This window comes from Acanthochromis polyacanthus, chromosome 18, assembly GCF_021347895.1.
Source record: "Acanthochromis polyacanthus isolate Apoly-LR-REF ecotype Palm Island chromosome 18, KAUST_Apoly_ChrSc, whole genome shotgun sequence".
NCBI classification, from domain to species: Eukaryota; Metazoa; Chordata; class Actinopteri; family Pomacentridae; genus Acanthochromis; species Acanthochromis polyacanthus.
This window is the reverse complement of record NC_067130.1, coordinates 7,559,105-7,574,752: the sequence shown is the minus strand read 5'-3', so window position 1 is coordinate 7,574,752 and position 15,648 is coordinate 7,559,105. Positions and strand designations below refer to the sequence as shown.

General features: G+C 38.8%; 1 protein-coding gene across 2 annotated transcripts in view; it reads left to right on the top strand.

The window, feature by feature from the left end:
• The first annotated feature begins 7,202 nt into the window (after positions 1-7,202).
• kcnn2 (potassium calcium-activated channel subfamily N member 2) overlaps positions 7,203-15,648 on the top strand; it is a 30,065-nt gene continuing 21,619 nt past the window's right edge. Inside the window, exons 1-2 of one of the 2 annotated variants that reach the window (XM_022209974.2) lie at positions 7,203-8,348; positions 8,727-8,822. In XM_022209974.2, coding sequence (XP_022065666.1) covers positions 7,554-8,348; positions 8,727-8,822 — 891 coding nt within the window. In that variant the 5' untranslated portion in view covers positions 7,203-7,553. The remainder of the gene's footprint in view (positions 8,349-8,726; positions 8,823-15,648) is intronic. The other variant, XM_022209973.2, reaches the window with a different exon arrangement.

Below are 15,648 nucleotides of genomic sequence, written 5' to 3'. Positions count from 1 at the left end.
GTGTGTCTGCTAAGTGCTATTTTCTTTGCGTTCCTACCGTGTTACAGATGGTGTTGTGTTCTACATTGTGTTCAACAAGACGGTGAAATAGACTGACTGGTTCAACAGTAAATGCAAATGATGGTGGAAAGAGGCCGTTATCCTCAATGAGAACTGAATTTAAAATCACTCAACTTGCAAAGCAAGTATAAAACAGTATAAAAATACGATACCACATCCAGAAGACCGACAATGTCAGTTATAGTTTTTTTAAAAAAAGGTTTGCCGTGACATAAAAATGTATTTTAAAGTTGAGCCAAGGTTCACACATATAAAAAGCTCTATAGACTCCACATAAATCTGAATGCTTTAAGCAGAAGTCTGGTTTCCCTCTGAAAGCTTCAAAGGCTTTTGCCCGTAGAGCAGATTTGCAAATGATGTTGGTCTTAAAAATATCTTAAATGTTCGTCCCTACTGCTTTTAGCATATTAGAGCTGGAGTGCCCGCTCATTTATTGGCATCGTTGGACAAAAATTCCATAATAATCTTTCAGAAATTTGACTTCTGCATCTCCCCTCGTTTCTGCTTTCAGGCTTAAAATATGCATGCGGGTCTTCTCAAACTTGATCAGGTGAGAGAGCACAAAAAGTCCACACTGGGAGAAAGATGTGGTGGCTTAATGGCTCACACAGAAGACTGAGTCAGGAGAGGAAGGTCTGGGCCGTTTGTGAGGCTGAAAATTAACAGAAACTTTTTAGGGTTGTAATGTCAAATTTATTTATTTATTTTTCAGCCATTTCTAGATGTCTACCAGTTTACATAGGATAATGATTATGTGTAATATTTACCACTAAATTTGTGTTACGTGAACAGCAGCAGCTCTGGTTGAAAAGCTTTTATGGTCACAGATAGAAATAAATCAAAGCACAAAAATGCAGAAGAAGACAGTAAATATAATCCTTATTGAATGTTTTAGCCTCTCTTACGTAGAAAAGTTAGAGAAATCATCATTTTTTGGTGCTTTCTTGTGCATGTGTGTGTGTGTGTGTGTGTGTTTAAATCATTTATTTCTTAAGTACATGGTGTGATTTTTTTGTCCATTGAACTTTCAAGCTGTCAGGGACATTAAAAGTTAATTACACTGAAGTGACTAAATTCTAACGCGCCCTAAATTATCTCTAAGCAAAAAAAAAAAAAAAAAAAAAAAAAAAAAGTAGCACTTTAAGACTCCAAAGTACACATTATAAAGTTCTGGAGAAGTCCTGAAAGGTGTTTGTAAAATACATTTTTAATACAAAACAGCAACATTATAAAATTAATATTTGTTTTGCTTAAAGATGAAAGTTTTACTTTTATTGGCTGCAGTTTTGTCAAATATTTTAGGACACAGAGTCAGTCTTGCAAGAGAGGTCGGAAAGGATGCATAAACTGCATTCAGAGCTGCACGTATACCTGTAATTTACTACAGAATGTGACTTAACTTACATGATTTAAGTTTCACGTTGTTCAAGAAAATGTATCTGCAACCTTGAAACAGTATATCTGGGTCAATATATAGTTGCGGGACTTTTTGTATCATAGTTGACATTTTTCAGGCCTAAAATCAACATGATCACCTCTAACCAAACACCACATGGCATTTTTACACAAAGATTCTTCTAAATATTATATATACTACTGAGTAAAAAAAAAAAAAAAAAGATATTGTAGTAAACCTGTTGACATGCCATAAATCCACTCTTGACTCACACACTACTTTATATTAAATAACTCAGAAAGCCTTGGAGTCTTGCCAGTCTTTTCTTCAGGAGGAAATGACATCATATGGAGCAGGTCATGTGATCTGGAATTAACACACTTCCTTCAGAGGTGTTTTTGCAATGAGGAATTTAGTTAAAAGTGATTTCTCGGACACAGATACAATTTGTTATTTTTCATAAAAAATTTGATATAATGCCAAAAAAGAAATATGTGTCATGATTATCTCAACTTAAAAAGAACACAATCAAAACTATTTTTGAATGAGCTCATTTTATTATTGTTCAGCTAATTAGAAGGTGGTTATTATTAAATTGGGACGGTTATTTAGTTGACATATTAATGATGTCCAGTCATTATTTATTAATAAGTGATTGTTTCAATCATAAATAATTATGGAATTTGTAAAGACATGATCATAATGAACATAACATTTCTTTTTAAAGTTTTAATAAAAATATATGCAAGATATATCCCATAAACTTCAAAAATCCCTCAATTATATATTGACTCGGACAATTTTTGAGTAATTTTGGATAATTTTCAAGTAATTTTCAACACGTTTTATGTCAGGTTGGCTCCTTTCTCGTCATTTTGGATCATTTTTGTGCCTTTGGGATAATTTTTGAGTCATTTAGGACAAATTTCACATCATTCTGGACTAATTTTCCGTAGTTTTGGATGATTTTCAAGTCTTTCTGGACATACCAATAAATAATTGCGGGAAGTCCCTCAATTATATATTGACTCATCTGATGCTTTGTACCTTTATTAGGAAGACAGTGACGTGAAGAACTGACAAAGAACCAGAAAAAGGTGCAACAACTCTATAGAAGTTTGTCTCTATAATGAAAAATATTATTTGTAATCATTTGCAATTCCACCTTAATGGAGACTCGTTCAAAGCAAAATGCTTTGTTGTCATCTCATTTGCTGTGAAGCATCATTTAGATTCCTCATCTCAGCGACTGCTTTGTTCTTTTCATCCAGACACTCATCAGTGGTGTAAATTCATCTGGAGGCCTGGAGGTTATTAAAAAAAAGAAGCCCTGAGGTAAAATAAAGTCTCTGTGCATAACAATAACATAACAAAAGCAATTTCTCACCTTCTCCAGTATGGGAATTTAAAATCCATCAGTGCTGTTTGAACAAGCAAAAATTCTAGTATAATAAATACAAATGTACAGGAAGACATATTGATAGGGTTTGGAGCTGCAGTGTATCAGTGACACTGCATTGAATGTGCTGCAAAATAACACATTACGGTACGGATGATGCATGGCGAGCTGATATTCAACATGAGGTGCAATTTAGACACACCGTGGTCGCACTGGATGAGGTGCTATGAGATAATTTGATAGCTTAGATGCCTGTTATTGCTTTTCCTGCTGCCGGTAAACATGAACTTGTAAAAATAACACAGAGTAAAAAACTGCCTAAGGTGCGTCTTTCATGGAGGACACTCACGCTGCTAAAGAACGGACACGACTCTCAGCAAGAAGCTATCGAGGTCAAGGGTGTTCTCGATATTCCTGTTATTAATGCACCTGTACCTTCACCCAAAGGAAGCTGGGAAATGACTGCTGAGTGTCTGAGTGGCTGTTTTTGTTGACTAAGCAGGCCGCTCACTCTGCCTGCCTCGCCCCACTTTTTACCTGCTGCTTGTCAGTACGATCAAAACACAGTCCAGTAGGTAAACACGTGGAGTCTGGGAGTAAAGTGCTGCTGACTCTGTAATTGTGAGAGGCAGCATTATGTTTCCCTTTCAAGGTACATGAGAAGGAGAATGGAGACAGCTGCACAAAGCCGGAGAGAAGCTCGCAACTTGGAGGCAAACTTTTTATTCATGAAGCTAAACCTCTACGTTTCAGAGCACACTGCCGGGGACAAAGAACGGGATAAAAGCCGAGCTTGATCTGGATTCCATTTGTAGTCTGAATGAACACAGGTGGCATTTATAATCAAGAAAGGTCGCGAACACTCATTTTTTTCTACGTTATTCGACAGAAATCAGCGGTGGAGTGGAAAAAAGAGAAAATGTTGGTCTATTTTAATCGCTCTGATCCACTCTATTTTACATTTAAATATGATCTGTGGGATTGGGTTTATAAACCTGTAGCATTATTGAATTCTTTATCCACTTAAATGCCTGAATCCAGGTGTTTTTCTGCTTTGTTAAACTGTGATTCTGTACTGTTGCTCTACAGCAGCAAATGTCAACATTACTGGCTTCTGTTGGATTGTTAAAGACGTCTTTTGTACTTTCTAATTATATGTAATCTTACATATTTGCTCTTATGTGTGCAGAAGCAACATGTTTGAAAAAGCATCTTCTTGTTTACCTTTTGTGAACCAGCATCTTAGAAGAATATGCAGGATTTTCTCCACTTTTTCCTCTTAAAGTACACTGGAACATCAGTCTTGAGTTATTTCAACCAGCCCCACATGCATTAATATCAGAGAATAATGAACTTCTGCTAATTATAGTAACTTGATAATGAATCTCTAACTGAAAGAAATGTCCCAGGGTTAGGCAACCAGCACTTAGAAGCCTCATACTTTAGGAACTACAGTATATTAATTCTATTCTATTCCTCTAAACTCTACTGTATATTTCTGTTCTTTAGTATTCTGTATTATATTTTTCACATGCAGATAACTGAACCTTCATAATCTGACCTGAACCTCAATATTAAGTCAATTAATCAACACTTACAGCTCTTTTAAAACAGGAGAAATTCAGCCAAAGTGCTTTTCAATGCAGAAATACGATACAGTGGTGGAAAAAAAGTTTCCGGACACCTGTAAAATTTTACATAATCTCAAATATTATCATGAAATATTTGTGAAGAAACATGTTTTTGTGTTTCAAAATGTGTGACTGCATTAGACAGACACAAACAAATACAAATGATATTTTTTTGTTTATTGTTAACAAGAAAAACTAAATTCTACCAAAATGACCCAATACTGAAAATTCCTTCTTTTTATGGAACCAAATAATTTTCACTTTTTAATGGCTTCTTTGGGATTTGTTTAGTATTAAGGCTGTGATTGTACTAAAAGAAATTGCACTCGAAGACCTCAGAGTGATTCTTAATGCAATATTTCACAAATGTATGGGGTGTCCAAACACTGCATGATTGTACATTTACTCAGCAATTTAGAATTTTCACAATAAGACACTACAGTTTGAACTTTAAAAAATCATGGCTAAAACCATAGATGGTTGAATAAAACACAAATGCACCGGAATGATTTCAGTATTTAGGCTGAGATGCTTCAAAATAAGTTTCTCTATGAGCAAGCATATTTGCAACAGTGAAGAAGTCCCTCCACAAAACCAGCCTCAGGGAAGACAGACATCTGCCTGGGTGAGGGTAAAGGGGAGAGAAAAAAGTATTGCAGAGAGAAAACAACAGCAGAGACAGAAATACTTACAGATAGGTACAAGGAGGACGAAGCAAAAATTATGACACATGAGACATAATTTCTGTTTTTGTCGCCCCGTGCACGTTACTCACCCGAACTGCATAGTCTACTTCTGTTTCGAGAACTGAAATCCCGCTTCCTATTTTCAGAGTAATGATGACGTTACGCATGCTGCTGAGAATCTGGAGGCTCAAGATGTGACCTTCTTATGTGAAGAGACAGCAAAGCCTGAATGTCAGTGGACCAAGGACAGAGAAGTTAAAGCCGACTTTGTTAAAAAAAAAAAATGCAAGAACAATTTTCCTCCTGTGATGTGTTCGGGTGAGGCAGAGGACTTTTTGAAGTGCCCTCGTAAATGTATACATGAAGGATAAACGTGTGTAGAGACAGGTATATGATCAGGATAGCTCAGATAAAGCAAATTGGAGCTGAAACTACAAGAGCACAAGATTAAAAGCGAAAGCTCAGAGAAATCATTCATCCGATCAAAATGAAAGAGCCGAGTGATAAAAAGTAACTAAGAGTAGATAGGGCAGCTTCAGGAAGAGTCTTTATATTTTGACATGAAATTGCCAAGAAAGGGACAGAATTAAATTTGAAACTGGAGATTGTTCATGAGCCTGGATGTTGTAATTGCAAAAAAAACCCCTGTTTTGTTTGATTTTGAGACATAAATGGGGGATGATGACCTAAGTGGGGGGAGTGAGGCTAAAATATGAAGGGCTTTATGAAGAAATACTTCAAAATTACCTTAAGTCTGTATTGCAGTACAAATAAGAACTAAGGGGATAAGATGAGTTTCACTGACACAACAGTGGGAGCTTTTCTAAGAACAAAATCAAAAATGTCAAATGTCTAAATGAGCTTAGAGGACAGATTTCTGTGTTTGAGATGTATTTTTACCATACAGTGTACAATCAGTGCAGGAGAGGCTAAATATTCTGCTGGCAATGAGTAAAAAAGATTACCTCAGACCACTACTTTGGCTGGAATTTGTCCAAGATAACTGGACAACAACAACAACATGACAGGGGACACATGCCACCATGCAGGTAAAAACCGGTGTGCACAGATCCCGGCTGGCTGCAGCTTTAATTAACTCTCCGGCTCCGTGTCCTCAGACTGTGTAACACGTGTGATTAACAGCGAGCCTCGCATATTACCCTAATAGGATCCGTCCTGTAGGCGATATATGGTTTGAATTAATGAAGAGCGTCTAACTCATTCACTGTGGCGCCTCCACACAGAGAGGGGAGAAGGAGGAGGAGGAAAAAAACAAACAAACAAAAAAAAAAACAGGGGAAGCTTCCACCTCAGGATGGAGGGGTGCTGTCACGTGGTGTGTGGATACAGCCAATCAGGAGTAAGTGCGCATTGCGATCCTGTGCAGAGGGATTGTTTTATTGAAAGGCTTCGGTTGTGATCAATGAGCGAGTGGAGCTGTCCACGGTGCTGAAAGTTAGTTCACGATGGAGGGAGTTTCAGCACCGCGGACAGCTCAGCTCAAACACACAACCTACATAACAATAAACCACATTTATACATTTTAAACTCCTCTACTGTCTCTGTTGTTGCTTCTGGAGACACAACTTTACCGGACTTTAAAATGAAAACCCTCAAAAGTAACTCCAATAACAGCCCCTTAAGACTGGATTTGTTGCTGCTGCTGCAAAGCAGCGACATGTGGATGATTGGGTTTCAGCCTCTTTTTGCTTTATGCTTCCACAGCTGCTCAGTCTCGGGGGGCAGTTGGAGCTGTATTTCCTCGGGGTGACATAACTCTTCCACTGCCGTTAATAACGCGGCCAATAGCGGCCACATCAATCTGACACGGCGGTCACGGAAGGTGCCACGGGCCTGCAAGGATCACATAGTCAGAGAGCCAATGAGCTGAATGAAATCAGCAGCTTGTAAATCAGAGGCTGGCGGGCAGCTACGTGTGTTTCCTATGAACTCAATAAATGGGGGAATCAGAGGGGGATTTATGAATAGGCCCGGCTGATGGGGTGGCTGGTGTGTGAAAGAAGGTAAATTACACCTGGCTGAGGTGTACTGATGACAGTAAGAAGACAAATAGAAGAGGGAGAAACACCTTCAGCGCACTTTCAGGTGTGAGAGTACAGGTGGATCTCCAATAATTCAGCAGTTGATCACTACAAAACGAGGCTGGGCTTCACATCCCCTGGTTGCAACCTTTTCATGACGTCGAGCCAGTTGTTTTGGTCCCCTCTGCCCAATCGGAGGCTCCTCTCAACATTCTACCGGAGCCGAAATGGATCTATTCATGCAGCGGCTCCGTCCTCTCGTAAGGACCAGAACGCCCTTTGTCAGGGGCTCCATGCTGCTACCTGACTGCTGCTGCTGCTTTAAACGGCAGCACTGACATGGAAACCCCATTACAGCTGCAGAACGATTTCTTTCCAGAGCAGCAGCAGCAGCAGCAGCAGCTCCAGCACTGTAAGTACCAGCACTACTGCGGGCGGGAGGATCGGCTCAGCAAGCAGCACGACCAATGCTGCACCTGCAATAACTGCACCTGCGATGCGCGCAAAAGCCTCGTCTTTCGCGGGACGTCGCCGACCACTGTGGGAACTTTAAGGACACCTTCGGAAACGTCTTCGAGGCAAGGTTGTCAGTACAGCGTCTGCGAGTTCACACCCTCTAGTCATGGTAGTTCATCCAGACATCATCATCCTCACCATCAGCAGCAGCAGCAGCATTGCCGCGATAGGCAGCAGCGGGGCAGCCTGGGCAGCAGCCACAAAGACAGTAACTCCTACAATGAAATAGCCATGAGCAGCTGCAGATACAACGGCGGCGTAATGCGGCCGCTGAGCAACTTGAGCTCGTCCCGCAGAAACATACACGAGTTTGATTCCGAGTCCCAGCCTTTGCAGCCCATCTCAGCCGCAGATGCGTCGGACACTTTAGTATCCAAGCCGGAGAACAATTCCACCACCCTGATGCCTTACGCATCGGGAGACGGAGGGGGAGGCTGCGGCCACAGCGGCGGCAAATCGGGGAAAAAGAAGAACCAGAACATTGGGGAGAAGCTGGGGCACAGGAGGGCCTTGTTTGAGAAGAGGAAGCGGCTCAGCGACTATGCTTTAATCTTTGGGATGTTTGGGATCGTTGTTATGGTTATAGAGACTGAACTCTCATGGGGAGCCTATGGAAAGGTGCGTATTTACTCCAAGTCTTATCGTCCCGTTCAGTTAATGTATGTGACTGACGAAGCAAGTCGGGTTTTTTTATTCTGTTGTTGCATTAAACAACTTCTGGCAAAAAAGAGGGAATGAGCCACTTTAAGCAGCAGGAGTGTGGGGCTTCGCTGCTCGGTGTCCCATGCAGTCCCAGCGTCCTGCCACATTCAGGCCAAAAGGCCCCACTGCTGGCCAACCATGAAGGGGAACCCCCCATAACACTGGAAGAAACTGCAATGTCAGAATTTGTTGCAGTGCACCTTAACAGGCTGTTTCCTCTTTACAGTTGATCTTGATGTGATTTTGTGTCGTCATGTGTCTTGTTTGGCTGGTTTTTGCTCTCTTTTTTTGCAGGAATCCCTGTATTCATTAGCTCTAAAATGCCTGATAAGCCTTTCTACAATCATTCTCCTGGGGCTGATTATCATCTACCATGCAAGGGAGATACAGGTAAACACTTTCTCTTGTTCTTGAACTGTTGATTTTAACAAAGGTCACAGTCTGCCAGGACAGAAAATGTCTTGTTGCTTTTACTTATTGCTTAATTTATCACTTTATTGCACTTTTGTTTTGGTATTTGCAGGTTAATTATTAACAAATAGCGTCTCTCAACCCAAAAATTTGGAGCATGTAACAACTTTGACCCCAGAAACACAAAGTAAGCTTGTTTCTTCCTTCTTCAGGAGTCTGTAACTGCATAAATGATGGCTCTCTAGACTGATCATCATCTTCTGAAGCCACATTAGCAGTTCGTTAGACATTTTGATCAGATTTAAGAACTCCTTACGGGGCTCAGTGGATGAGCGATCGTCCAGCTTCCCCTCTGAGATGTTCCAGCTCACAGTTTTATGACCTTGCCTTGGAGCGTCGTTGCATTACTTACATTTCCTCCTCTGCTGCCTTTTGTTGAGCAGCCACAAAATTAATGATGCCACTTTTTCTGCAGGGGTGCACATATGTCGCCACAAAAGGGCTCATGCATCTCAGTTTCTAGTTTTTTTAATGAAATCAACTTAAAAGAGGAGAACGAAAAATGAAAAGAAACACAACTCAAGCATTTCCTCGAGTCTGAACTGACGCCACGTTTCATCATGTTAATGGATATTTTGTTGCGTTTACACAAGATGGGATTTTTTTTCTTCTTTTTTTTTTTTAAAGTAATGCCTTCAGCTGAATTGGAGAAGCTGATCCAGCTATTTTCATCTTCTGCTCATATCTTGACTCCATTAAGTCTTAGATTCAAGATGTAGCTTTTTGGAGACTGAAAAAAAATTGATAAAACATTAAGTTCTTATCTTCTGGATTAACTACAGAGTGTTCATCAGCCTTGTTGGTATATTTAGCAGCTCCACGTCCCGGGAGGATATCAGTCATTAAAATAGCCCAACAGTAAAATGTGTCACCCCCCTTCAGATCTTCTCTTGTTATAAAAAACCCTTTTCTTTAGAAGAGATGATAGAAAAGCACACACATCATTTCCATATTTCAATGCACAACAGAGACTTCTTCAGTCCCCCTGCAGACACTTCCTGTAGCTGTTTATAAATTACAAAGCATACTGTAAGTTTAGGCATCAGATTCTGGCCTCAGCTGCACATTTTGCTGAGCAAATTCACAAATCGAGCTTCTTTTTTTTATCCTTTGCTTGCAAAATATTGCAACAGTTTAGTTCTTTTAAATGGCAGCTTTCCTTTTAGTGAGTTTTACAACAGTGTGTTAAATTAGTCCTGCCTCAGCTGCACATTTATTGTTCCTGTTTGTATGAATCAGTTTGCCTGTGCTGATTGTGCTCGGTCCCCGTCAGTCGTATTTATTCTCACCGCAACACACGAATATGGATTTTTAAAAAGAGCTCTAAAGCACGGTTGCCTCCTTCATTCCACGTGACCTCGAATTCCTATTTTACCTCGAACAAAAGCTCCTTTAATTGTCGGCAGCTGCATATTTACCCCACAGGAAGGCTGTTCAAACCGTCTTTGATCCGCGCTCCTCTGACAGTCGCATCGATATCCAAAAACGTTTTTCACCCCAGATAGCAGCTCTCTGTCTCTTTCTCTCTCTCACGTCAGAATAAAGACGCTTCATCCTCAGCTGACCTAGAAAAGTTTACTAAGATAATTGTTTGATTACCACAAATCACTTGTCGCCACATATTCACCACGACAGAATACATCAGATCAGGGGTGTCAAACATGCGGCCTGCGGGCCAAAACCGGCCCTCCAGAGGGTCCAATCCGGCCCTCAAAGTGTAAAAATTACAGAGAAGACATTAACTGCAGATTGTAAATGTGTAAAACTATAAATTTAAAATCTTTTCTAGACCTTGAGAAGCTGTTTCGATCATAAAATACTATTCTGCTCGTGTTTCTTTTGTCATTTTTTGTCTAATTTTTGTAATATTTTGTCTTCTTTTTGTTTTTTTGTCAGTGGTTTTTTGTCTCGTGTTTTTGTCATTTTGTGTTTCCTTTTTGTCTCGCTTGTGTTGTCTATTTTTTGTTGCCTTGTAACTTTTTTTGTCTCTTTTTTGTTTCATGTTGTTTGTCTCATGTTTTTGTTGTTTTGTGTTTCCTTTTTGTCTCGCTTGTGTTTATTTTGTCATTGTGTTTCTCACTTGTCTTTTTTTGTCTCGCTTGTGTCATTTGCCCATTTTTGTCGCTTTTGTCAAATTTTTTGTCTCTTTTTTGTTTAGTTTTATGTCATTTGTCTCAAATTTTATGTTTAGTGTCTCGTTTTTGTCATTTTGGGTCTCATTTTTGTAATATTTTTTCCTGTTTTTTGTCGTTTTGATCATAAAGTAAAACACTATATCATTCAGTTCCACATACGTGTGTCTAAATGTTTCGTGCCTTTGCAGAAACACTGGGATCTGGAAGTTGTAATGTGAAAATGATAAACTGAGGCATAATGTTGTTGAAATTTAACTTATTTTTCTTAAGAAACTTCCGGATGTTCACAATGTTTTATAAAAACATAATTCCTTAAGTGTGAATATTTTCAAAATGTACCATTTTGCACTAAAACTAAAGAAAAATTTGGAGTTATTTATAGGTTATTATGCTGTGATTTTACTGGTCCAGTCCACTTGAGATCAAATTGGGCTGAATGTGGACCCTGAACTAAAATGAGTTTGACACCCCTGCATTAGATGAATCAGAAAACGTCACTGCAGTCTCACTCACTGCTGCTGCTGCTTCTCTCTAAATGTACGGGTTGATTAGGTCTGTCCTCTAATTCATCAAGTTCCCTTTGGAAGCAACCATCAGCCGTTTCCTGGATCTGACTCTGTGTCACTATTTAAATCCAGTTCAGAGTGTTTATACTTCAGCTTCCACCACAGCAGCTGCTCCTTTTCCATGCCTGCCTGAAGGCTCTTTTGTGCCTGTTGTTGCTGCTCTGTCATTACTCGGTTTCTGCAGACTGACATATGTGCTGTCACACAAACGCACACACACAGACACAGACGAATTAATTCTCAATCAATCTTGCTAATGACACACACATGCGTACACGGAGCTGCTGAAATGCCGTTTCCTTCTCATTTTCTCCGTGCCGCTGTCTCTCTCGTGACAAAGCGTTTGGTTGAAAACGTGAGATTTCTCTTCAGATGTGTGAAACTTTCAGGTATATCCGGTCAGATCGGCCACAGACTGGAATTAAAGCTTGAAAATTAAAATATCACAGAGATTCAAGTTAATCCAGGTCTGAACGGAGGCTTTACTTAAACCCAAAAAGTGAAAAGTTTGACTTAAGATCATTTTTTTTGTCAGCCACTTAGGCGAGTCAAATGCAAATTCAAACCTGGAAGTTATTTTGAGAAAATCCTTTTAAACAGGGCGTTTGCATGAAATATACCTTCAGGTTTAGCATTGCACTTCCCAGAAGAAAAACAAGAGATATTTTCACTTTTGAGTCTCACAAATGCTGAATCCTGTAAGTCTAATAATGCACCTTTAGAATATTGTTTATTGGGACTGTGTGTAACAATTATGTTTTGAGCAGCTTTCAATTGTTTAGTCTATAACGTGATAAAATAGCACAAAATGCTCAGCAGAATGCCCCGCAGTTCTTTTTGTCTGAACAGCCTAAAGACGTTCCGTTTACAATGAAACAAGTCAGATAAAAGCAGCAGATCCTCACACTGGAGAAGCTGGAACAAGAGATTAACGATTAAGCAGTTATCAGAATTGTTGTCAGTTGAATTTCTGCTCTTCGATCAATCAGCGGTTTGGGCTCGGCAGCTCGTTAGAATCTTCCTGCCTGAAAAACACTTTGCCTTTCAAACTGTGCTCCCCTTTAATTCTACCGTTAAAAATCTGTGGTCTCCAGACTCAAACCGAGACACCTGGGAGACGTCAGTTAAGTAATTTTCTCAGAGGAGCTCCTTCCACAGACAAAGGAGACATCATTCGACTGTTTTCAAGGTTGATAAAGTGCTTCATATGATGGGTAAATAGGCAATGATGAGTACAGGTGAAAGTGGTGAAGGAAGCAGTCTACTGTTTAACAATATTAATGCAAAGGAACTGCATTTAAATAAGTAAATAAATGTGATTAGGAAAAGTTAAAAATAAGAAGTAAAAGTAGTGACAGCAGAGGAAGGGCCTTTGAAAGTGTTATACTGTATCAAAAATATAAAAATTTGGGTTTGTCCAACACTAAAACTAAAATGAACTGATTTCCAGTTAATTTATTCATTTATGAATCAGGTAACCTCAGTTTTTTTAAGCTACTGGGTAGTTTAATGTTTTACAGTCGCTCCAAAATGTGTAATACCTGCCAAAAAATAAAAGGATTACTTCCACATTAAAGGTTGTAAAACTATTAGATTCTTACATTTTGTTCATTTTTGCTCTTCTTTTTATCAGCCTAAGTCCATGCCAAGTGTTTTATACCACATGACAAGACTTTTTTTATTTCTTTCTTTTAGATTTGTACATTAAAAGAGCAACAAAGACCACATGGCTTTCACACAGGTGACTGGAGTTCAAGTCCTGTGCTGTTTTCAGTCATTGTTTGCTTTTTGTTGCACTACAAGGCTACTGAATTAAGTTCAGGCGCCAAAACTGCAGGTTAGATTTGAAGAAAAAGATCACAATTTGGGTTAAATACACACAGACCACAAAGTTCAAGCTGTTTGTTGAAGCGATCTCACAATTTTACAGCCTTTTTGTGAACTGAAGTAGACCTGTGTTTTGGTTTGACGTGATAAAAGTAGAGGAATAAAAAGTGCAATATTTTCCTCTGAAGCGTGGAGACTCTAGAAGAATACAAATAATTCAAATATAAACAGAATACAGTACTTGAGTTCAGATGCACGACCCTGTAAATCGAAGCTTTCTCACAGAATTTCACCTAAAAAACAACCCACAAACCGACTGAATCTATTTAGCATCACCCCATCTACACCCCCTCTGCTCTTTAGTGTCGTAATGTTCCTGGTTTTTGACCCGTCTTCATTTTTAGGGTTCATCAAAAATGTGTTTGCAGTGATGCTGTTTTCTAAAGTGCACTTTTCCGTGTGAGAATATTTTTTGCTTCTGCAGTGGAATCGATTATGCATGCACATCCATGTGTACTCACAGATGCCTGTCAGATGTAGAGGCATAAGTCAGGATGATGAAATGTTTCCCCACCATTTCCAGCCCCTTAAAACTGATTTACTTGTCAAACTCGGTAAAGACGGGGCCCTCTGATTTTTACAGGGTATCGCAAAGTTTTTTCCTCCTCGGAGTGACTGAAAACTTCAAAGGTCAGGGCAGACAGGATAGAAGTTGGACACCAGCTGTCATTTGAATTGTTTTGGGATACATCTGCTGTGCTGCTTTGGCAGTGACGGGTGACCTACTGAGCCAAGTGCATTAACAGAGAGAGGCAGAGCAGTCATGTTGTGATAAATGTCCTTAGTTCTGTCCTCGAGTCTAAAAGGAGGAATATTATGCTTATTCTTCTTTTGTAGATACCAATGTGCACTGGAAAAAATGCTCCTCTCAAAACAAGAAAAAAAAATTATTTCAAGGAACTTTTACCTTGAAATAAGTGAGAAAATCTGATAATAGAACAAGTGAAAAATGGCTTGGTAAGATTTCTTGAAATAAGATATGATATTTAGAATACTGAGATCTGAAAATTTACTGGGAAAATTTATTTTAAGCTCTATTTTACCAGGATTGCCAAGCTTAGGTGTCTTAAAATAAGCCGGACATGCTAAAAAAAAAAGGAAAAAAAACACTTTTTCACTCAAAAATAGATTTTTGCTTTTATGTAACCTCCTAATTTGAGATATTTTAACCCTCCTGCTGTCGTCATTTACAGGCACCAAAAAATATTGTTTCCTTTTCTGAAAAAAATCAAAAAAAAAATCTGCAAAAAAATTCCCCAAATTTCTGAAAATTTGCAAAACCTTCAGGAGGAAAATTCCAATAATTCATTAAAAGTTTCCCTTAAAAGCATATTTTTAAATCCCCCAAATTTGGAAAAAAAAAGTCTTGTAAATATTTTCAAAAAATGAGTAAAAATCTACCAAAAAATGATTACATATATATTGGTAAAACTTTGAATATTGTCTTTGGGAACATTCACATAAAAAAAAATCAACCAAAATCCAGTGAAATTTGCTGGATTTTGGTTGATTTTTATGTGAATGTTCTTAAGAAACATTTTTAACATTTCTTTTTTCCCACCAAAAAATGTTCAAAGGTTTCCAAAAAATGTTGAAAATGTGGACATCAGAAGTTTCACTGTGAAAATATATATTTTTTCCCACATTTTCAAACTTTAAAACGGGTCAATTTCGACCCACGGGACGACACGAGGTTTGAATTTATTTTGAGTTTTCTTGTAAAATTTAACTCAAAAGAAGATAGTTTCAAGATTGTTTGACTTAACAAGATATTTAGGATGCGTTGTCCTAAAACAAGTCCCTCCGTCTTGCTGAAATGTCACTTATTAAGTGAATTTATCTTAAATCAAGTGGGATGAGACATTTTGACTAAAATAACACAAACAGACTTGGTAAGATTTTGAGTTTTTGCAGTGTGCTTCATGAGTCTTCTTATAAATCCTCTTGAAACTGAAGTTCTAGGCCGGTTTCAGTGCCAGTGAAGTCTTTTGTTGTCAGCTGTCGATCCATTCAAGCAGCTTTTAGACTTTTTAGTTTCTGTGGGTTGAGCAGAAACGGAGAGGTGAGAGTTTGTAGCTCTTCACTAACTTTGATTTGTCATTGCTGGAGTCTGATATGAGCTGCCAGCTGGGAGCCTCTTCTCACTCTCACTGCTGA